The 18,712-nt window shown below is 40.9% G+C and overlaps 1 protein-coding gene across 9 annotated transcripts in view; it reads right to left on the reverse strand.

Annotated features, from left to right (window-relative positions):
• ank1a (ankyrin 1, erythrocytic a) overlaps positions 1-18,712 on the reverse strand; it is a 137,861-nt gene that overhangs the window by 106,059 nt on the left and 13,090 nt on the right. For 8 of the 9 annotated variants that reach the window (XM_079815463.1, XM_079815459.1, XM_079815462.1 and 5 more), the window contains exons 3-11: positions 14,866-14,964; positions 13,136-13,234; positions 12,761-12,859; positions 9,930-10,115; positions 9,579-9,677; positions 9,393-9,491; positions 9,216-9,314; positions 7,840-8,037; positions 7,650-7,748 (exon numbers count right to left, since the gene is read on the reverse strand). In XM_079815463.1, the coding sequence (XP_079671589.1) occupies positions 7,650-7,748; positions 7,840-8,037; positions 9,216-9,314; positions 9,393-9,491; positions 9,579-9,677; positions 9,930-10,115; positions 12,761-12,859; positions 13,136-13,234; positions 14,866-14,964 (1,077 nt within the window). Of the gene's footprint in view, positions 1-7,649; positions 7,749-7,839; positions 8,038-9,215; positions 9,315-9,392; positions 9,492-9,578; positions 9,678-9,929; positions 10,116-12,760; positions 12,907-13,135; positions 13,235-14,865; positions 14,965-18,712 lie in introns of all 9 variants that reach the window. The other variant, XM_079815465.1, reaches the window with a different exon arrangement.

Genomic DNA, 18,712 nt, shown 5'->3' on the forward strand with positions numbered 1-18,712 from the left:
TTGCGTGCCAAATTAATTCCCACACCAGAAGATAGCGCCCACAGCCAAACCGCTGTCATGGAAACTAGCATGTAAAACCTTAAAGGGATAGTTCACCAAAAAATGAAAATGTGATTTTATCTGCTTACCCCCAGGACATCGAAGATATAGGTGACTTTGTTTCTTTAGTAGAACACAAATGAAGATTTTTAACTCCAATGTTATGTCCAACAGCCTTCAGCGAGGGATCACTTCTGGTATGTGAGGTCAATGTACAATGTACACAATCTGGGGTAGTTTACACAAGCGCCGGAAGTGATCTCTCGTGCGCATCTCTACCAAGCGGCAACATCCCACAGTTTCTCTGGAAGCCAAAATGGAAGTGACTTAAACTGCAATTCATCGACTGGCCGCTAGGGACAGACTCCAGAAGGAGCAGAATTTCATTGAGCTCATGTTAAAATGCCCAACTTTACAGCAGAATAAAACACTTGGGGTTACTTGACTGTAACCCTGTTCCCTGATAAAGCGGAACGAGATGCTGCATAAGCTTATGCAAATGGGGATGTCTTTGACATAACCAGCTGTGAAAATAGTGTGAAAACACGTCAATGAAATTGACCCGGGAGGTATTTATAGCCTCGGCTGGTGACGTCATAGGCGCACCTGCTGCACGGGGCTATAAATAGATGAGCTTCAGCTGGAGCAAACCAGATCTTCTTTGTTTGAAGACCAGTCCTGAAGCATCATCAGCATGGCCTAGCAATGCAGCATCTCGTTCCGCTTTATCAGGGAACAGGGTTACAGTCAAGTAACCCCAAGTGTTCCCTTTCAAAAGCTACACTCAATGCTGCATAAGCTTATGCAAATGGGAACGAGAATACCCACGCCGCCGTGCTTGATGGTGCCTGGACCCCTTACGGTTGTGTAGGTGTGCACAAGAACGCAAGAAGCCTCATGCATTAGCCTGTGATGTCGACTCAAGGACATGAGAGCCCAGAGTGGCATGAGCATCCAAGCTATAAAGTCTTAAGAATGTGTGCGGAGAGGACCAACCTGCCGCATCACAAACACTTTGTAAGGGAGCACCCCTTGCTAACGCAGTAGAAGAGGCGACTCCCCTGGTGGAGTGAGCCCTTAATCCTATAGGTGAAGCTTGACCGCGCACCTCATAGGCAAGAGCAGTAGCATCCCTGACCCAATGTGACATTGTTTGATGGTGGCAGAACCTCTGTTACGGCCCCCATGGCAAACAAACAGTTGCTCTGACTTACGCCACTGGCTAGTGCGGTGGACGTAGGCCTGAAGAGCATGGACTGGACACAGTCTATGAAGTTTCTCCTGATCCGGCGTTGTGAACGGCAGAGGGCAGAAGGTTTCAAGAGTGACAGGATGTACAGTCGACAAAGGAACCTTAGGCAGGTAGTCAGGGTGGGGATGCAAAATCACTTTCACCATACCTGGGGCAAAGTCTAAGCAGGATGGCGATATTGACAGAGCCTGCATGTCCCCAATTCTTTTCAGAGAAGTTATAGCCATAAGAAAAACCATCTTTAGAGTCAGAAGTTCGTCAGACGCTGATTCTAGAGGTTCAAAGGGGGTCTCAACCAGACCCTCGAGGGCTAAAACTAAGTCCCATGAAGGGATCTTGGCTCTTAATGGAGGCCACAACTGCCTGGCACAACAAAGTGAGCAGGCAGAAGATGCCTCCCAAGCGGCACCCCATCCACCAGGGCATGGCAAGCCAAAAGAGCGGCCACATAAACCCTGAGAGTGGAGGGGAAAGCTAATGTTTCAAAGGGGGTCTCAACCAGACCCTCGAGGACTAAAGCTAAGTCCCATGAAGGGATCTTGGTTCTAACAGGTGGCCTCAACCGCCTACCCCACGAATGAAGCGAGCGAGTAGAGGATGTCTCCCGAGCGGCACCCCATCCACCAAGGCGTGGCAAGCCGAAAGAGCGGCCACATGAACCCTGAGAGTGGAGGGCCAGGTGCCTGATGACAACTTTTCTTGCAGAAAATCCAGAACTGAAGTTACCTGGCAGTTGACTGAATCTACATTGTGTCGTACACCACCTTTCAAAGACACCACATTTATTAGCATAAACTTTCAGAGTGGAGGAAGCTCTAGCACTTAGGATGGTCTCAATAACTGCAGGCGAAAGCCCCGTGTCCCTCAGTTGGTGCCCTTCAGGGGCCAAACATGAAGGTTTCACAGGTCGGGCCTGGAATGGAATATCGTGCCCTCTGCCTGAGACAGAAGGTCCCTCCTCGCCGGAATCGCCCAAGGCGAGCCGTTGAGGAGAGACACTATCTCCGAGAACCAAACCCTGTTCGACCAACGCAGCGCTATTGATAAGAAGCAAGACCCTTGTTGGCGAACCCCGGCTAGAACTCCCAGGAGCAGAGCGACTGGAAGGAGGGCATACAGACGCATTTTGGGCCATGTATGAACCATCACATCCAGACCCAGCGGGGCTGGGTGACAGAGAGAAGCAGGGACATTGCGCTGTCTGAGAAGAGGCGAAGAGGTCCACTCCCTGTGGTCAGCTCTGTAAAATCTGATCCAGATCTGCTTGACTACTTCTGGGTGGAGTTTCCACCCCCCCATCTGTAACTCTGTCTGGACAGTAAATCTGCTCCCACATTCAACCGCCCTTGAATGTACACTGCTCGAGTGACAGGAACTTGTTCTGAGCCCAGAGAAAAATCTGTCTCGCTATTCTGATAGCGTGAGCACAGACCCCCCTGGTGATTATATATGAGATATTTAGCTGTACTGTCCACCCGCACTAGGACATGACAGCCCCTCAATTGGGGGAGAAAGTATTTCAGGGCCAGAAATACAGCCGTCAACTCGAGGCAGTTGATGTGCCAACTGAGTTGATGACCCTCCCATTCCCGTTGGGCTGGACGACCACTTAAGGCCGCACCCCAGTCCGTCAGGGAAGCGTCCGTCGTTAGCAACTTGCGACGACAAGGTACGCCTAGAGTGGGACCCAAGGCAAAAACCGGGGTCTGAACCACATAGTTAGTGTACGAAGCCACATGGCGCGCCACTTTATTTGCCTGAGGATTGGCCCTAGGTCTTATGTGCAACAACCCCAAAGGGAAACCCGTGGATGCTGATGCCATTAGACCTAACACTCTGGTGCTGATGATCAGTAAGATCTTGGTCTAGCCTGACTTTGCTCAGGGAATACTGAATGGTCTTGATTCAAGCCACCTTGGTGACCAAAAACCGAACAAACCCTAGATAAGTCGTTCTCTGGGCAGGAGAAAGAACACTTTTCTTGGTGTTGAGTCTCAACCCTAGAGAAACTAGATGAGCTAACACACTGTGTTGAAGCACCATCTCATGTGATTGTGCTAATTTTAGCAATCGCCTCTGTAATTCAAAATTTGAATGCCCCGGAATCCCAATGGAGCCGGTAATACATCCATACATTTCGTATACGTGCGGTTACAAGGCTAGCCGAATGGAAGACCCGAAATTGGTAAGCTTTTGCCCCCAAGAGCGAAACTCAGGAACTTCCTGTGTTGTGGCAGTCTTTATATGCGAATACATGCGTCCTTCGGATCAATCGTGCCGAATCCAATCACAATGTTGAATATGCGACACGACCGCCTTCACTGTAACATCTTAACCTTGAGTACTTTAACTGCTTCACAGTTTAAGACTCGAAGATCTAAGATTGGACACCCCCCCACCCTACTGGGGACCAGGAAGTAACTGCTGTCACTTGTGACAGTACGAACGCCAACTCCGCCTTCACGGAAGTGGAGACCACGCCGTTCAAACACGGAGGACGACAAATAAATTAGTTTACTAATTTTTACTGTGCTTAACACCCATGCAGAAACGCCTGGCAGAAGTTCACACACTGCCTGAGACTCTGAGAGTGACAATTTTAACACTTCCTGTTGAGGGGATGTTAGACGTTCTATGTCCTGGATGATAGCAGGATTTAAACACTGAACGTCTAACATTTCACTGGAAACCACTGCCCCCCCGAATCACCAGAGGCGGCGGGGATGGAGTGGTTTTGAGGATAACGGGGTGGGGCAAGCAAATGTTTGACATGCCCTGTCCCATGGGGGCAGACTGGGCACCTGACCACCGGACTTCTTATATTGATGACAGTCCCGAGGTCTGCCCTGGGAGGTTGTTGAGGATGACGAGCTGGTCCCCAGTCTTTACGAGGGAGAGCACGACTCGCCACACTCTGCTTATTACCCCCCTGAATCTTGAAGGACTGAAGAGAGGTTGTGTGGCTGACAGCCCCTCCCCTTGAGTGCATTGAGGAAGAAACTGAGTGAACACTTCATGTTGTTTCTTCCACTCCTTTAAATCTGGCCACTACAGAGTTAACTGAGTCACCAAATGAACCACTCAAATCCTTCAGAAGGTCAGACTGATATGCCTGCAAGACAGCCATTGTGTGCAGCACAGCATCAGCCTGTCCCCTTATATTTATAATTCTTATATAAATCATATACAATATATATTATATATATATATTCCATATAAAATAATATACAATATATAATTCATATATATATAAGCTTTGCCCACGACAGCCGACGTTTATTTTCTACATGGCTTCGTGGGGAGGTATGTCTCTTTAATGAAAATGCAGACCCAGGCGAGAGATAGCTCGTGAGCGTCTCCCACCTGGGGTATTCTCACATATCAACGCGATTTCGCGCCCATGATAGTCGAAAATGTCGACGTCAAGGGTACAAAAACACGTGAAGTAAATGTTTTTTCTAGACAGAAACCTCAAGCTCACTGCGTTCGGGGATCTCTCATTCACGGTACCAGACAAACTGCCCTGGCCACCGCGCGAACAACCACCTCGATAAATTCCTCGTCTATCATGTGAGGAACGATCGCAGGCGGCTGCTCGAGGTCCGCGGACCCAGAGATTCATCATCATTCCCCGCGCGAGCCGAAGAAACGCCGGAGCGCGCTTCGGGATCACGCGGGGAAACATGCATTTGTTGAGCGAGCAAGCGAAAGGGACGGACCCGTCTCTTGCTCGTCAACAAACCCATTCGAGAGCTCCGAAAACTGGTGCGGACTGAAAGTAGCCCAGACGAGCATAAAGCATTCTAACTGTAAAGGCTTGCAATGCTCGCACTCGTCTGACTCAATGCAGCAACCGCATGCTCTTCCCCAAACACACACAGCAATAAACGTGTGCATCCAGTTCTGTTATTTGAAAGAGAACATGGATATACAGCGTTTTACTCTGCTGACTCGTTTCCAACTGATTAGATTTAACTAGAACTCTTTCCACTAATGTTTCTTTGTAACAGAGATGAGAAAGAGAGAGAAATCTGCACACTGCCATGTTGAAAACTAACTCCTAACAAAGATCTCGAGTTGAGTCTTGAAAGAGAGAGAGAATTATTATTTTTTTTTTTCAGAGACTTTGTAACACACCATAACACAGAGTTGGTCTGAAAACAAAAAGACCTGGTTTGCTCCAGCTGAAGCTCATCTATTTATAGCCTCGTGCAGCAGGTGCGCCTATGACGTCACCAGCCGAGGCTATAAATACCTCCCGGGTCAATTTCATTGACGTGTTTTCACACTATTTTCACAGCTGGTTATGTCAAAGACATCCCCATTTGCATAAGCTTATGCAGCATTGAGTGTAGCTTTTGAAAGGGAACATGTTTACAGGCTGGTACAAATTGTGGTTCTGGTCTATACGGCTAATTTTGCCCTTCATGACAACTGTGAGGGGGGTGAATTTTTTTATAACTCATTCGTTTACATTATATAAAGCCTTAAAGTTCTGCATAATTAAGGGCGTGGCCACTTTGAGTGACAGGTGGATTGCCATTTATCTGCTGTCTGTTAGTCATCACGTCACCTCAGCTCCGCCCACGTCCCGCCTCTTTGTCCATTTTCTATTATCCAGGAGTGGCGACGGCCAGCTCGTCCCTACTTTACGCTTCAAAACTGCTCTTCAGAATCCTATGGGTGACGTCACAGACACTGCGTCCATATTTTTTTCCAGTCTATGATCTCTTTGGGCCCTATCTTGCACCCAGCGCAATTGACTTTGTACACCGACGCATGTGTCATTCCTATTTTGCACCCGCGCAAAGCGCGCTTTTCCCTCCACAGAAGCACGTCGCTAAACTAGTGAATGCACTTGCGCTCCCTGGGCGGTTCAGCGCAAAAAAGGAGGCGTGTTCCGGCGCAAACAATCCCTGGTGCTATTTTGCTGTTCCATTAAACAATTGCGCCACTGACCAGAAAAAACCTAGTCTAAAGTCAGTGGCGCGTTGCGCACACTTTGCTCATGTAATCTACACAGATGCAACAGTTATTTTTGCAAATCTCATAATAACAATAATAACAATAAATAAATTGTTACACTAAAAAAATATTAACACATGAGATGACGGAAATCATTGTGGTGTGCCACGAAGATGTGAAAAAATAGGCATAAATCTAGCTTACAAATGATTCAGGCTAATTGTAATAATTAAGGATAAGACCTGTTTGCCCAATAATGGCAAGACATATATGTATATAAGGACATCTGACAAATTGGTTTGTCCGTCAAGAACCAGGAAAAAAAATCGACTGAAAAACTGAAAAAACTGAAAGACTGAAAAAAAAAAAGACTGTGAAATCACCTTTACCATAATGTACAACATTACAACTTCACTTCTCTGTCTTTCACTGCTCTTACAAGCACATCAGTCTCCTCGGCTGTGAACCGCTCCTGGCGTGCGCCTTACGCCATAATAATAGCAATCCATAATGGAACTTGCGCACCTGCTTTTAAAGGGAATGTTGGATGACGCTCGGATTGGTTTATTCACGTTACGCCCAAACCACACCTATGAATAATGAAGCTACTTCAGACCAACCCATTTTAGATTTGCGCCGGGCGCAAGAGCCATTTATCCCGCCGGGAAAATAGCAACAGCGCCGAGACCCGCCCACAAAGTTACTTGCGCTTCGCGTTTTTACACTTGCGTTTCAGATCGTTAAAATAGGGCCCTTTGTGTTCTACTGAAGAAACAAAGGATGCCCTGGGCGTAAGCTAAATTTTCATTTTTGGGTAAACTATCTCTTTAATTAAACTATTTAATAATCAGTTAAAAAGGAATTTATACCTGTATGATATTACTGTATTGCTGTAGCCACATTGGACCAGCGGTTTGGAAAATGGATGAATGATTCAGCTGTGAACCCAATTTAAGGGTGATTTCGGACACAACCCTATAGTCTCTGTATCGTTTAGTTCCTTTTCCGTTCTTGCGTCTCATACTATGTTGGTTTGTGTATTCCTTTTCTCTCGAGTTGATACCCCAACATGCATTAGTTTTGTTTGCTCTTGTAAAAAAATATGTTTACTGCAACTATAGATTCTGCTTCATATTTTGTTAGAATAAACAGCTAATTTTGAATGGATGACAATGGGAAAAGATGCTTTTTGGCACCTTAAGAGGCTAAACTGAACTGTGCTATCTTGGTTTGACAATTCAGATACAAGGTACAATTCATAATAAAAGTCCCCAAATACACCAAACAAATACAATGACTACTAGAACTCAAATCGGTAAATACTTTACAATAATTTAGCTTTTTATTCATTTAAAATAATGAAATGTCATTACAGTGCGATCCTGTTGCTCACCTCCGTTACAGCCTCCAGGGACGCAGAATGCTTCAATAGTAGGTCCATTACACGCATGTGGTTCTTCTTGCAGGCAATATGGAGTGGCGTGAAGCCATTCTAAGCATAAGCAGACAAATATTGAAATATAAGGGCACTTTTGTGAACAGTTTCTGGATGTTTCAGAACAACAGGGTAAATGTGTACTAACCAGAGCACGGGTGTTTGGTTTGGCTCCTTTGTCCAGGAGCACCTTGGCCACGCGATGATGTCCACAGTGCGCCGCCACATGCAGTGGTGTCAGGTGGTCCAGAGTGATGTCATCAATCTCTGCATTGTACTGTAATAGCTGTCTGATGCAGTCCAAATGATCGCCCTGGGCTGCCATATGTATTGGAGACAGGCCATTCTGTACAGTGAACATATGGGAACATTTAGAGCTGCCAAACGCACCGCATACTTTAACATTTATGGCAAACAAGCTGTTTTTTTTTTTCTTCTTTGACTTTTCGTTCAGATTAGAGTTTTGTAATAAACTGAATGTGTTTAAAAAAAACACAATAACCATGTTTATATACATATTTATCCTATTATATATTTAAAAATCGAATTAGTTTCATTTAACTCATTGAATATTTCATGTTCCACAACTAGCCATATTTTAACCATGTTTATACTTTTTAAATTAATAAATTGAATTGTTTTCACAACGAACAGATTTATGCTGATTCTAAGCAATTTGAAAAAATGCTTAGAATTTTAAATTATTATTTAAATACAATCAAATAGATGCAAAAGGTAATAAACTACACAAAAAATATACTTTTTTAAGATTTACGCAATTGAATAGTTTACTGAATTGAATATTAATTATATTATACAATCAATTATTCAATTAAAATATGAAAGGATTATTCAATTCAATTTGATGGAATTTTACTATTATTTGAAATGCATAAATCTTAAAAAAAGGCTTACGTTTTCTTTTTGAGTGTATGTCATGCTTTTTTTAAAGTGCAGAAATCTTACCCGTTTAATTTTTCACTGACAAATATGCATCAGATTAATTTTATTTATGTTATTTTTAAATGCAATTCAAATACATCCATCCAACATTTAGGCCTACATTTTTTATATATATATATTTATATATTTGCACTGCTGACAGTTAATTGGAAACTGCAGTGTCAATAATATATGCAAAAAATTTTTTTTTGGGAAATTTGATCTACATATTCAGTCAAGATATGCTACTTTTTCTCTTTTTCTATTTTCTCCTGACAAATTGTTAGGATGCCAAGCTGCAAATGCAGTAAATAAAATGGAATAAAACCCAAAAAAAAAATACAATTCTTGCATAATTGCCATTCAAGAACAATAGCTTGACCTACAGTATGTTGATGTAATTGACCTACAGTAGGCGAATCAAATAACAGAGATTCATAAACTATCAAATTGCTGATGTCTCAGATGTCTTTTTCTTTTGTTTTTGTTACTTCAGAACACCACATGACTACACCACAAAATGTGGGGCTGTCGATGTCCATTTTTTTGTGGCTATATGTAAGTGTTTGGGTGTATGCCTACTTTGGTCTTGGCCTGTATTGGGGCTCCTTGGTCCAGAAGGATCTCGATTATTCTCCCATGGCCATTTCTGGCAGCACAGTGAAGAGGAGTCAACTCATCCTGTGACGACAAGGGAGGAAGAACATGTACATACAAATCCTCTAGTGTTGTTAATATTTCAAATATACTATAACATACTTTTGTCTTAGCATCAATCTTTGCTCCTCGGTCCAGCAGAAGTCTGACCATGATAACATTTCCTCTCCTGGATGCAATATGTAGAGGTGTGATCCCATTCTGAAAGAAAGACACACTAGTTTGCTGGTACTGTAGCTGTAAACAGACCTGAGGTTTATCGGCGCAGAAATATTTAGAAAGACAGACCTTGGGTGTGAAGTTCACATCAGCTCCTCTGTTTAAAAGTAGCTGGGCGACATTCAGGTTTTCATAGTGGGCTGCGATATGGAGTGGGGTGAAGCCTGTCTGCAGAGGATCATGGGAAATCGAGTTAGTAACCGGTAACAGTTGTTCCTTTGATTGCTTCAATATCATTGCAAATTCCAATGAACTATATGAAGTACCGTTCAAAAGTTTGGGGTCTGTAAGATTTTAATGTCATTGCAGTTTGCAAAAACATTACATTTTAATGGCTTCAAACCTGGCTCATTTAATCAGATGATAAAGGCAGAACTATAATGTTACATTTATACTAGATGTCCAAGAGTTTACACAAACCTTGCTTAAGACATCGGCATTCGGGTCATTCTGTAAAAGCACAGCGGCAGTTCGGGTGTCATCGTTTCGGGCAGCGATATGCAGTGCAGGAAGGCGGACCTTGCCCTTAGTACCGTGGTTGATGAGCAGGGCCACCACATTCTCATGGCCCTGCTGAAGAGCCACAGCAAGAGGGGTAAAGCCATCCTGCCAGAAAGACAAAAATACAAGACATCACGTGAACAAACATCCATATTTCTTTGAATAACCTGTGTGAAAATAGCAGGTTGAAGGTGAAGTGTGGACCTCCTGTTGGCTTAACATGCTAAAAGTTTGATTGGAGCAAAGTGTGATCCCACCCAAATTTGTAGTGCACTTCAAATTGAATACATTTTTAAACTGTACTTGCAGATAATATAAATAATAATAAAAGGCAGGTTACCTGTAAGTGTACTAAAAGAGTAAATATTCATGACTATGTTTCTTAACACACTTATTTACTTATTACATATTTTCATGCTTTAAAGAAGTGCACTTATTTTGATGTAAAAAAACACTTGATTATAATTTGAACTGTAGTGTGTTATTCAATATTACACTTAAAGTAAATGAAATGCATTTTAAATGTACTAAATTGCAATATAACAATAGACACCAAATCAGGAATAACATTATGACCGGTGAAGTGAATAACACTGATTATCTCTTCATCACGGCACCTGTTAGTGTGTGGGATATTTTAGGCAGCAAGTGAACATTTTGTCCTCAAAGTTGATGTGTTAGAAGCAGGAAAAATGGGCAAGCGTAAGGATTCGAGCGAGTTTGACAAGGGCCAAATTGTGATGGCTAGGCGACTGGGTCAGAGCATCTCCAAAACTGCAGCTCTTGTGGGGTGTTCCCGGTCTGCAGTGGTCAGTATAAGTGCTCCAAGGAAGGAACAGTGGAGAACCGCCGACAGGGTCATGGGCGGCCATGGCTCATTGATGCACGTGTGGAGCTCAACAAAAGGTCAAGAAGTTAATGCTGGTTCTGATAGAAAGGTGTCAGAATACACAGAGCATCTCAGTTTGTTGTGTATGGGGCGGCATAGCCACAGACCAGTCAGGGTGCCCATGCTGACCCCTGTCCACCGCCCAAAGCACCAACAGTGGCAAGTGAGCATCAGAACTGGACCACGGAGCAATGCACTCTAAAAAAAAAAAAAGGTTCTATATGGCACCCAAAATGGTTCTTGGCTCGTAATCATAGGGGAACCTTTTTTAGTGCTATATAGCACCAATTTTGGTGCTTCAGTGGTTCTTCAGCGGTTCTTCAGAGGTTCTTCACCGGTTCTTTGACTAAGGTGCTATATAGCACCTCTGAAGAACCGCCGAAGAACCACTGAAGCACCAAAATTGGTGCTATAAAGCACTAAAAAAGGTTCCCCTATGATTACGAGCCAAGAACCAATTTTGGTGCCATATAGAACCTTTTTTCTTTTAGAGTGTGGAAGAAGGTGGCCTTTTCTTTTATATCACATGGATGGCCGGGTGTGTGTGTGCGTGGCTTACCTGGGGATCACATGACACCAGGTGCACTATGGGAAGAAGGAAAGCTGGCGGAGGCAGTGATGCTTTGGGCAATGTTCTGCTGGGAAACCTTGGGTCCTCCATCCATGTGGATGTTACTTTGACACGTATCACCTACCTAAGCATTTTTGCAGACCATGTCCAGCCTCTCATGGAAACGGTATTCCCTGGTGGCTGTGGCTCTTTCATCAGACAATGCGCCACCACAAAGCACAAATGGTTCAGGAATGGTTTATGGAGCACAACGAGTTTGAGGTGTTGACTTGGCCTCCAAATTCCCCAGATCTCAATCCAATCGAGCATCTGTGGGATGTGCTGAACAAACAAGTCCGATCCATGGAGGCCCCACCTCGCAACTTACAGGACTTAAAGGATCTGCTGCTAACATCTTGGTGCCAGATACCACAGCACACCTTCAGGGGTCTAGTGGAGTCCATGCCTCGACAGGTCAGGGCTGTTTTGCCAGCAAATGGGGACCAACACAATATTAGGTCATAATGTTATGCCTGATCGGTGTATATTCGAATACATGACATACTAGTTCCAATAGAAATAACATTAAATATATTTTAGTTTACCATAAATGCTGTACACTTGAAATATTAAATTGCATATGAAGATATATTTAAGTGGGTAGAAAACACTTTAAAGTTCAGCTAATTGCATTTAATATAACTTTAAACTATAATACATTTTCATTTATTTGAAATTAACATGCCAAAACATGCCATGTTGTTTACACCGTGCTCTCTCGTCTCATATATTAACTTGTTTTGGTGCATCTTTTTAATTTACACTCAGAATTCAGAGGGTTTTTTTGTAGTTTTATTTTCGTAGTTTTCCACTTGTAAAAAAATAATAAAACAAACAAAAAAAAAAAACTGATTTTTTGAATTAACAAGCCAACAACATTACATTCAGTTCACACTTAAGCAATCCTCTACAATTTGAGTAAAACACTCGCATATGCGAGTAAATCGTCGCTCAGGACGATTAAATGATATCTATCATTAGCCATTGGCTAATCAATTCTCAGATTTTACTCGCCAGTGTGTGTGTTAGATGCTAAGAATAAGTTTAGCATAAATATATTTTTACTCGCTGAACACTCTTTATGAACATTCGTATATATTAGTATAAGTATAATATAATAAAGTATATCAGTCTGGCGACTAAACGAAAAAAAAAAAACTAGCCAATGGTGATTCTATTGCCAAGGTGTGCGTAGAGGGTTGTTAAGTATATTGTTAAACCTACTCTTTTTATGAAAGTCTTTTTCATTACCTCAGTTGGAATGGTCTGATTGGCTCCATTATCCAGGAGAAACTTCACAACCTCTAGGTGATTCTCTTGTGCAGCCATGTAGAGAGGAGTGAAGCCCTTCTGTTGCAGACAGACATAAACACCCATATGCAGATACAATACCCAAACTAACACAAGCACACAGATACACAGATGACAATAGAGGCAGACAGATTTTAGTTCGGACAGCAATACTACATAAATTCAAAAAGACTCAACTGTTCAAATGAACTGGGGAGAAGAAAACACATAAACCCCTTTATATATATATGTATTGATGTTAGGTGAACGCTCACGGATAATCCAACATATCAATGCCTCAAACCCATATGAAAAGAAATCCATTTTGTTGCTCACCTGAGACTGAGCATTGACATTGGCTCCATAGTTCACCAGCTCAGTGACCACCTGCTCCTGTCCAGCTAATGCGGCTATGTGAAGAGCAGTGTTTCCTTTCTACAAGACAAATATCTTATTTAACGACAAATCTTTTTTTTCCCCAAATCCTACATAACACATTCAAAACTGTACTCGCAGATAATACAATATGAATGCATTATCACTAAGCAACACATTCACACTCCCAACTTGTCACTTTTTAATGCGCATTTTTCGATGCGCAGGTGCTCCATTGATTTCAATGAGAAACCTTTGGCATCATACACAGACATGTTGGGCATGGGAATGTTATCGTCATGATGAAATTATATATTGGGTTATGATTTTGCCATAATGACACTGAAATCAGTTTGAGTGTGATTTCATAGTGAAATTGCATTGGCTCTCGTATGTCTCGTGACCAATTGTGTCATTACGACAGCTTTGATTGTAAAATGGCATTGGCTCTTGTGTGTCTTGTGACCGATTGTGTCATGCTCAAGAGTCAGGTGTATCATTTGAATGAGACATGACTGACTGACTGAGTGGAGTGTGTGTGTTCACGGAGCGGCGGGATCATCATTTCAGCGATTAAAACATTAAGACCAACTCTGTTCTTTACATGAAGATATCAGACTTCAGAAGACTTGGAATGCAACATGAGTTAATACTTTTACACTGGTTTTGGTCAGTTTTGCAATAAAAACCTGTGACTGTACTTTTCTTTGCATGTGTTTTATATTGTTTAGAAGTGGATTAGGGTAGGAGTGGGGTTAGTTGCTGCAAAATATAAAAGTAGCCTATAAATCATGTCTGCTTTTACAAATGCAAATAATTAAATGCGTCTTGGTCTGATGCATTGGGCAAACAACTGAAATCAATAGAGTATCCTGCGTGTCGAAAAAGGACGCTAAAGGAGTATCCTGTGTGTTAAAAAGTGACGCCGAGGGGTCCTGACCAAGCTTCAGCACACTATAACCATATTTCAAAGACAGTAGAAATTATCAAATTACATAAAAAAACATACTTAAATCTAACTTTTTGGTATTTTGGTAACAGTATTTTACGGTGTCCTTGTTACATATGTTACATGTATTTACCACAGTAAATGATGCATAATTACATGCAACTAACCCTAAACCAAACCCCAATCCTAACTCTGTCTATAGTAAGTACATCTAGTTACTTATTATTAATCCATGCTTAAATGCATAATTACTTTGTAACACCGACACCTTAAAATAAAGTGTAAACCTAAACGTGTAACATGCAATCAGTTTGCACTTAAGATTATTTGGTTACACTTTATTTTAAGGTGTCATTGTTACAGTGTAATTATATATTTAAGTTAATGTACTAACAATAAGGTTAGGGTTTAGTTTAGGGTTAGTTGCATGTAATTATGCATAATTTACTGATATTACTATGGTAAGTGCATGTAACATATGTAACAAGGACACTGTAAAATAAAGTGTTACCGATTATTCTTACAGAGTATATTATGTTAATAATAATTACTCTTTTAAAAATATGCTTCAGCGTTTCACAATGGTTTTTAAGTTACATGTGATGCGTTTTTGTGTTAAGTTTGGTTAAACACATCATTGTATTAGATAAGAGATTTATTTGGATATGTAAATTGGTTAGTTCAAATTAAATGCGAATTAATGCAATGATTTTTGCAGCCTTTTTGTAGCTCTAACTCTTACCTTTGTGGCCGTCTCAAGTACAATACCATGGTGCAGTAGTTCCAGCACCATTTTAACATGGCCTTCCTTCGAGGCCAAGTGTAGCCCATTGAGTCCATTCTGTGAAGGGAAAGAGACAGCAGAGCAAACTCACTCTGAAGGTCATCAATCTCAAATCAAAGGTCTTCATACTGCACCGTCCCAAAGAGACTGAAATGGGGATGTGGGGGGTTTGTAGTTCACTCCCACTCTCACAAAACACATGGAGCACTGTCAAAAGACATCACCGATTATGATGATGATGATGATGATGGTGGTGGTGGTGGTGATTTAGGTGGATGGCAGGCCGGTGGTCTCTCTGCTGGGAAGAATACGGGCCATGTGGGATAGGTCTAACCTCACACAGCCTTCCTTCAGCCTCACAGGACATGTGAGGTTGGACCTTTCTCACATTGCTGATATTATCCCCTTTGTGTGTAGAGACCACACACCCCATCTCAATGTGACTCAACGAAAAAAACACAGCAACGAAGAAACAAAAGAAAAAGAATGGATGGATGAAAAAATACTGAACATTTACAAATGCACTTTTGTTGCATGCTCATGATTGCTTACTCAGCTCACGTGTCATTTGGATTAAAACGCAATCGTTTATGCAAGAAAAAAACATGAACTGTTAAGTGATTTACATATTACAGAAAAACGTCATGTGATTACTGTGCCGCGACAGGGCTAGTGTGAACGACACTTGGGACATTTGACAGAACTGCCACTGTCCCGATCAGGCCACTTGTTTTTAAGGCCATGCCAATTTAAATATTAAAGTGCAAGAAGACACGAGAGAGAACTCAATTCAGTAAGTCGCCTCTCAGACAGCGTGCCAAATTCACACAAAATTAGTTGGCAAGTATCCTTGTCGGTTATGTCTTAAGTAAAAGTAAACAGTATTGGATCCGTACATTAGGTCTTAAAGTCACAGGAGCACAATAGTATTCCCGCTGCTGTCTATGTCTTTTGTTGTTTGATTAACATCAAAATGTTTATATTGATATAGGAAATATACTAAACTAATTAAGCCAGATAATATGATTAATAGTTTTCTGGTTTCCAAATGCAAATCCAAATTACAAATGCAATAAAAATACAGGTAGCAAAAATTAAAGTACACTGTAAAAAAAAAAAGTTGATGCCTACATTTTTTTTGTAGCCGACAAGTTATTTCAACTTAAATTACATTAAAGTGACTTTAAAAAATGAGTTGAATCTTATAATTTATTAAAAAAAAGTTGCTTATGTATTTTTGCATAGGATAAAACTATAATAATAAAAAAATAATAGTTAAATAACACTGAGTATTGCATACTGAAAAAAATATACTCAACTGAACAAAATATTAGGGCTGTCAAAAGATTAATCGCGATTAATCGCATCCAAAATAAAAGTGTGTGTTTACATAATATATGTGTGTGTACTCTGTTAATTATTATTTACTGTATATATAAATAAATACACACACATTCATGTATATATTTAAGAAATATTTGCATGTATATACTGTATATACATTTATATAATCTATAATATAAATAAATATAAATGTTTTATATATAAAAAATAATATTTTTTTCTAAAATATATATATGCTTGTGTGTGTATTTATATATAAATAATAATTAACAGAGTACACACACATATATTATGTAAACACAAACATTTATTTTGGATGCGATTAATCACGATTAATCTTTTGACAGCCCTACAAAATATACAACACTGGCCTAGTGGTTTTTGGATATTTTACTGAAAAAATGTAATATAGTGCACCTTAAAAAAAAAAAAAAGCACAATGTTTTACTTATGAGGTAAGAATAATACATTTAATTCTAGATATATTTACTGAGCATAACTCTCAAAAAAAAAATGTGTCCAGCAAGTGTGTCTTGCTTCAAGTATATTTGAATGAAGTGCAAGGCAATAACACTAAGACAATATGATTGTGCAGTATAGCCTTATTGTATCCTAGCTCAAGAGTCTTGCAGCTTAAGGAGCTTTTTCAACAAGCTCAGCGGTGCATGTAGTCGGGTCACTGAAGCCCTCCAGAGAGATCTGTGGCCCTGACCACACGTTTGCTACAGTACGAGGACTAAATGGAGAAAAGCGCTGAAATCATCACTCACAACACATGTGGTCATTAATCAAAGGGCATTATCATCTCAATTACTGCTGCCGTTCCTGATGTGTGCGGACGCACACCACAGCAGGAAATGTCAGAGTAAAAACAGGCTAAAGGGAAAAGAAGGGGACATGAATGCAACTACTGGACTCACACACAATAGCATTGGCGCACAATAGACATGCAGTGCAATTAAAACGTGGATTCAGGCATGGAAACAGAACATTTACAATCATTTCCCCCCCTAGAGGTCAACTAAGGTAAATAAATCTATCCAGTTGGCTACCTGTTAAGACAGGGCAGGGCGTATATAATGCAATTATAGCTGTCACAGGACCTCATGGATTATTTTTTTACATTGGGAGAAACTTGGACATGTCCACATTCAAGCATTTTATCCAATGGGTTTAAAGTTCCCACCCTGTTACAATAGATTTAGTTCACAAATAACTGACAGTCATGATCTAAGTATGATATTCTTTTACAAAAATCAGCATTAGTATCTGACTTTTCATGCCATAAGTCACATGCGTACTCAAGCTCTGGGAATCTCTGCACATTTTGAGTCAGACTCGCTCAGACCGGATCATTTGAATCAGGGAGTCGAGAACAGCTACAATCGGATCAGTCCAATTCACCAATGAATCATTCAGTGCAATTTGCGAACAAAATTAACAGGTTTATTGAAAAGAATCAGCTTGTTCATTATTCAGACATCACTATTGCATCTCTGAATGGGCGTCGATTTCTTCAGTTTGAAGAACCTACCGTCTCCTCTTCTGACTCCATGTTTAGTGCAAAAGCATATGCAATTGCCACCATCATATCGTGTACCAACTGTTTCAGCACAAAAATCAGGTAAAAATGCTCGTAATATATGCAAGAGGGTCCAAACTTTAGACGGGTGTCCATGGTGCAAACAACTTTAGATGAACCGAATATGTTAACTAAGTCCTTAAACCTGAACCAAACATTAAACCTGTACTGTCCTGATCTCCATCCCCAGCATAGATGCCTTTAGCCTTAATTGGTCGGTAATTGTTTCTCGTGGGGTTGTAAGGTATTTTCATCATTGACAGGGGCTTGTCAGTGATTTTATTGCCGTCCGAATGTCAGTGTTTTTCTCCCACCACCCGCGTAAAAATCCCTGGCCGAATTACCTACTGTTTTTAGACAAACACCAAGATCGTGTGGTAATTTAATTGTCGTCCGAAACCACATCTCTGACTTCTCATGAATATATCACTTCAAAATTCACTGTTTATATCCTTTTTGACCACTGCAGAGCACCATACGGTTGCGCTTCGCTGTAATTTGGATGCATTTTAAAGATCTAGACTTTTATTACTGAAATGCTGGTAAGTATTTACAAGAGCAAAATACTGAATCACCGCTCAAAAGAGAAAGAGACGAAAAGCACGTAAACATTTGAAATGGGCCGTTATTACGGCAGCAATTATATATGTTAAAATAACCGCAGCAGGATAAGAGGCTGTATTCACTTATTTCCGCTCATGTGGAATAAAATGGCATCCTTTATTTTGAGATAAAATACAAGACAGAAAACCATTTTAACTATAATGTGCGTCTATATATCTTCCTTTTTTAAACAGATTTAAATAATGAAATAATAATTAGGATATTATTTTCCAAATTTTTTTTGCATTTATTGTTATTATACCAAGCATATGACAT

The sequence above is a fragment of the Gobio gobio genome (genome assembly GCF_949357685.1).
Source record: "Gobio gobio genome assembly, chromosome: 4".
NCBI lineage: Eukaryota > Metazoa > Chordata > Actinopteri > Cypriniformes > Gobionidae > Gobio > Gobio gobio.